Source organism: Capsicum annuum, chromosome 4 (assembly GCF_002878395.1).
Source record: "Capsicum annuum cultivar UCD-10X-F1 chromosome 4, UCD10Xv1.1, whole genome shotgun sequence".
Classification (NCBI taxonomy): Eukaryota; Viridiplantae; Streptophyta; class Magnoliopsida; order Solanales; family Solanaceae; genus Capsicum; species Capsicum annuum.
In genome coordinates, this window is record NC_061114.1 from 10,850,573 (window position 1) to 10,856,052 (window position 5,480).

The window sequence follows — 5,480 nt, forward strand, 5'->3', positions numbered from 1 at the left end:
TAAAAAAATTGGACAAACAACATAAATAGTTTGAAGTTTAATTACTGAAAATTTTGATATTTTGCATAATTACTGAAAATATTAATTTTGGGTCTGTTGAGATATATAATTAGCTCCCGATACATCTAACGAGGGTGCATTTTTTCTTCTGTAAAGATATATAATTAGCTCTCAATATATTTTTTTCGATGTGGGTCTGTCGAGATACATAATACATTCAATAAAAATATATTTTTTTCTTTATAAGGATATATAATTATCTTCCAATATATTTTTTCTGATTTTGAGTCTGTCATAATTAGTTAGAATTTTTGTAATTACTTTTTAAGGATGAAAATTTATATAATATAATAAGTTAAAGATATATATTTAATTATTTTTCCATATTTTTAATCATTGCTAACTCTTTAAATAAATGTAATCTAATGTATGTACACGCAATAAATTTATTACGCAAGCAAACCGAAAAAAAAAAAAATCTCTCTCTCTCATAATAAAGTACGTAAGTAATATATTTGGATGACTGCAACACACTTCCCATTATTCAAAATTTTTGGCTTCTTTCAATTTAAGCTTGTTAATTTTTTTCGAAGAATTGTGGTATTCTTAGCAGCTTACTCACACCCGACTATTTTTTTTGTTGATCATTGAGGTAAACTTTGTAATATGTTCTTTTAATTTAAGCTTGTAAATAAATTTATTTGTTCATAAATGTTGTGTTCGAGCCAGCTTATTCACATCTGAATAATTGTTATTGTAATTTTATCTCTTTTTTTTCATTTTGCTTATTCTTGATTTGGGTTCCGTTAAAATCTCCTTTTTAAAAAAAAATAAAAAAATTATGTGAGTTTATTTTTTTTTCTTGTAATCTTTTTAGCAGAAATGCAAGATTTTGATTTCTGTTTTTTTATCAAGCTCATGAATGCACTGATGTTTGTATTTATATTGAATATTTATATTTAGAGTAGGATTCAAGATTTTAAGTTAAGTGAATGAAGATAGCAATAGCTGCAGATTAAGTGTATGTATATGTTTTTTAAAGAGATTTTCACTATATATATTGTTGGAGAAGATTGAAGGGAACCTGGAGTAACTGGTAAAGTTGTTGTTGTGTGATTAGGAGGTGACAGGCAAACCTTGAAAACAGCCTCTAGCAGAAATGCAAGGTAAGGCTGCATACGATATGTCCTTCCCCGGACCCTTTGTATAGCGGAAGCTTTAGTGCACTGGGTTACCCTTTTTTTATATATATAGTTAGAGAAGACTGAAGAGGAGCCTTAGAGCAACTGGTAAAGTTGCTGCTATGTGAGTAGGAGAACACGGGTTCAAGCCTAGAAAACAGCCTCTTGCAGAAATGCAAGGTAAGGCTGCGTACAATACACCCTTGTGGTGGGGCCTTTCCTTGGACCCTGCACATAGCAGGAGCTTTAGTGCTCCCGACTGTCTTTTTCTCATGAAGGGGAGTCTTGGAGTAACTGAAAAAGTTGTTGCCATGTGACTAGGAGAACACGGGTTCAATCCTTGAAAACAGTCACATAGTATTGGTGAATTAATTCCTATATGAGAAAAGCCATGTGGTAACAGCTCTTATTAGTTGTGAGCATTTATCTCATGAGTAAACATTCTTTTTTTAAAGAAAAAAAAACTATAATTGCAAAGAGGTGTTGAAACAACTGGGAATGGAGCAATACTGAAAGCTTGTGGCAGAAATGCAAGGTAAGGCTTTGTACAATACACCCTTGTGGTGGGCCTTTCCCCGTACCCGGCGCATAGCGGGAGCTTTAGTGCGCCGGGCTGTCTTTATTTAATATAGTTGGAGAAGACGAGGTACTAGATGGTGGGTGCACACGCTGCTAGTATTCTATTCAACTAGTATTATCTAAGTTTGTAATCCTTTTTCTTGTTACTTGTCTTGCTTATTCTTGATTTGGGGTTTCCTAAATCATTTTGATCACCTCTTTGAGGTAATTTTTGAGGTTGAGTTAGGCCGAAAGTCTATTCCTTTATCCGTGGTCTAGATGTACATTCAACTCACTTGCTTTTAGGGTTGAGTTAGGCCGAAAGTCTATTACTTTATCCGTGGTCTAGATGTACGTTCGGCTCACTTGCTTTTAGGGTTGAGTTGGGCGGCGGGAGGTATATTTCCTTATCGATAGATTGTATGTGTTCATATGTTGAGTCGGATATCAGATTTGATTTCATACATTTCTCGCTAATGGGTGTCTTCTGATTTTGATCTCTGTTATTTTATCAAGTTATCAACGCGCTGATGCATGCATCTATATTGTATATACTCATATTTAGAGTCGGAATCAGGATTTGATTCCATACATTTCTCGCTAATGGTGTTTTTTTTATTTTGATCTTTGTTATTTATCAAGTTCATCAATGCACTGATGTTTTCATCCATATTGTTTATTCATATTTGGAGTCGGATTCAGGATTTTAAGTTAGTGGACGAAGATAGCAATAGCTGCAGACTAAACTGATGTTTGCATCTATATCGCATCTTCATATTTTGAGTCGGATTAAGGATTTTAAGCTAGTGGATGACGATAGCAATAGCTGCAGAGTAAACTGATGTTTGCATCTATATCGCATATTCATATTTGAAGTCGGATTCAAGATTTTAAGTTAGTAAACGAAGATAACAATAGCTTTAGACTAAGAGGTTGTTTTGGTAGGGTGTATAAGAATAGTGCAAAATATAGTGTATTAGTAATGCAAGCATTACAAATGCTAGTATTACTTATGCTGAGATTTTTGTGAATACACTCTACCAAACGACCCTAAGTGTATGTATATACCTTTAAATAAATTTCCACTATATATATAGTTGGAGAAGATGGGGTACTACATGGTGGGTGCAATCGCTGCTAGTGTTATGAAGCTACCACTGTTAATGCTTTCCTTTTTCCCTGAATTAGGGTTTGATAATTCAACATGGCTGATGTAAGTAGGATTTCATTGACCTACACTTTGCCGACGTTCGTGTTGTATTTATATTTTAAGTTTCAATCACAGTGTTACTAGAGATGTCATACTAGTGGGCAGTGGCCATTGCTTTTTCTCTTATTTCCTTTTTATTTTCTTGTTTTGCTACTAAAAGCTTGAAGTTCTATTTTGCAATGTGCATACTTGCTTGAAGTCTCGTATTCACATGTTAAGACCTTCTCTTTAGAAAGAAGATTAAGAAGACCCGATGCAATGAACGTATGAGATAAACTCACTCTAAAAATATATATCAAAGATGGATGTGGGTTCAAGAGAAAAATCAAATAAGAAATGAGGAGATGCAAAAAATTGGCTAATTTGGTCTGAAGTAGTCTCTTTATGCTCATTCATCTGAATATTGATTAACATCTAAATTGCACGAACTCTTCACTTTCGATGCGGCACCCTTGCCGGGTTCTCCAAAAATACGCTACTTCTGGACATTCTTGACACGTATCTTTGACATTTTTGAAGAGTCCGAGCAATGTAGATTAAGACTGTTCCATGCTTTACTGTACTCATGGAAAATATGCAGAAATGGAGAAAAGACTTATATGGGCGCAACCAAGTTAATGGATTAAGGTTTAAGTGGGTTGATTTCGTTCATCTGATCATGATAGTTCTATTTATCTGTGTATCTATGTTTGTTCGTCTTGTTTACTCGCACTACGCTATCTTGAAATTGGATGGACTTCATGAGAGTAGGGTTAGTTGTGGCATTTAGGTGTTTTCATTTACCCCCTGTCCTCCCTTGCTTCATCGTTGCACTTCTCCTGATATATGGCATTAGCTTATAAGTAAAAGATAAGACCGCAATGTTTAAAGCTTTTAGTTATTGTTTGTTGTATTACTTGGTGATAGTCTTGTTTATATTACTATTTGGTGTGTTAATACCTATTGTTTCTTGTTCGTTTACTATTTCTTTTCTAGACTGTTTTCGTCTTGAGCCGGGGGTTTATCGGAAACAACCTCTCTATCTCACCTCGGAGGTAGTGGTATGGGCAGCGTACACTTACTCTCCTCAGACCCCACTTTGTCGGAATATACTGGATATGTTGTTGTAGTTTCTGATTTGCAAGGTCGTGGTCCTAGTTGTTGTTATAACTAAAATTGATCTTTAGAGGATAAAACTAACCTCAGCTACATATTTGATCTTTATAGGATTTATTAGTCTTATCAGCGATGTGATACTTTTGCAGTGACAAAGATTAGCATATTTGTGCGTGTCCCGTTCTCTTCTCCAACCCTGTTGAAAAAGGTTTACTATTTCAAATATACGTGAAAACTCTGATGGAGGTTAAGCTATGGAACGACAAGCATGAAAGGGTAATGTATGACAACTTGGCTGATCTCTTTGCTATTATTAAAGCAACAGAAAAGCTAGAGAAGGCGTATGTCCGTGACATTATTTCAGCATCTGAATATGAGAAGGAGTGCCAGAAACTCATTGCTCAGTTCAAGACCCTATCTTCTACGTTGAAGGATGCTGTACCTAACGTTGAGCGATTTCATGACACCTACAAAATGGATTGCCCTGCTGCCCTAAACCGGCTTGTGACCTCTGGAGTGCCAGCTACTGTAGAGCACCGAGCCGCTGCTGCAATGTCAACTGCAAGTTCAGCTGCTGTTGTCGCTGAGTGTGTGCAGAATTTCATTACTGCAATGGACTCGTTGAAGTTGAACATGGTCGCCGTTGACCAGGTCCATCCAGTGTTATCAGATCTGTCATCTTCCCTCAATAAACTATCGATTCTGCCAGTGGATTTTGAGGGGAAGACAAAGATGAGTGAGTGGCTTTCAAGGCTGTCGAAGATGGGGGCTGCAGATGAGTTGACAGAACAACAGGCTCGCCAACTCCACTTCGATCTAGATTCCTCATACAATTCTTTCATGGCAGCTCTGCCTACTGATGGAAGTTAATCGACTATTTCAATAGGTGGTATGATTGTAAATACGATTGTTGTTTTGTTTAGTAAGTTCACAACACATGTTATTCTATCTTTAATCGAAGTGCTACTGATTATCAGCGTAGATGAACTATGTATGTTTTGGAACTTCTTACATGTTAGATACTTGCAAGACTGATTGGTGGTGATGAATCTCTGATTTGTTGTCGTTACTGTATTTAAAGTACGTTCATTTTCCAAATTTCTATTGCATATCGTGTACTGTCTTTGCTCTTTGAAGCAGCCTTCATCGATGCAGTTGCTTTGTATTTCTGGGGCTTGGGATAAGGGAAATCATTTAGTCATCGTATCTTCCTCTTCGAGGTGAGTCCTTTTCTACTTGTCTTCAAGAGAAGAAAAGAAATACAGAATCTTGAACCTATAGAATTATAATTCTGGATCCGTGTCTGATTATAGGTTTTATAGCTTTCTTTTATCCGAGTGATACCGACTTATTCTCAGAAGCCTGAACTGTCATTTATCGATAACTTCATAGTGACATATCGAGTTTACTATGTGCAAAGAATGTGCTGCATTTCC

General features: G+C 35.9%; 1 protein-coding gene across 2 annotated transcripts; it reads left to right on the top strand.

The window, feature by feature from the left end:
• The first annotated feature begins 455 nt into the window (after positions 1-455).
• On the top strand, positions 456-5,093 carry LOC107869833 (vacuolar protein sorting-associated protein 28 homolog 2). Of its 2 annotated transcripts, none has more exons than XM_047410722.1 (2): positions 456-652; positions 4,156-5,093. In XM_047410722.1, the coding sequence occupies exon 2, from the start codon at positions 4,285-4,287 to the stop codon at positions 4,912-4,914; it is 630 nt and encodes a 209-aa protein (XP_047266678.1). In that variant the 5' UTR covers positions 456-652; positions 4,156-4,284; the 3' UTR covers positions 4,915-5,093. The 2 variants fall into 2 exon arrangements, with proteins under 2 accessions (XP_047266678.1, XP_016571740.1); XM_016716254.2 differs by having other exon boundaries at positions 457-652; positions 4,194-5,093.
• The last annotated feature ends 387 nt before the right edge of the window (positions 5,094-5,480 follow it).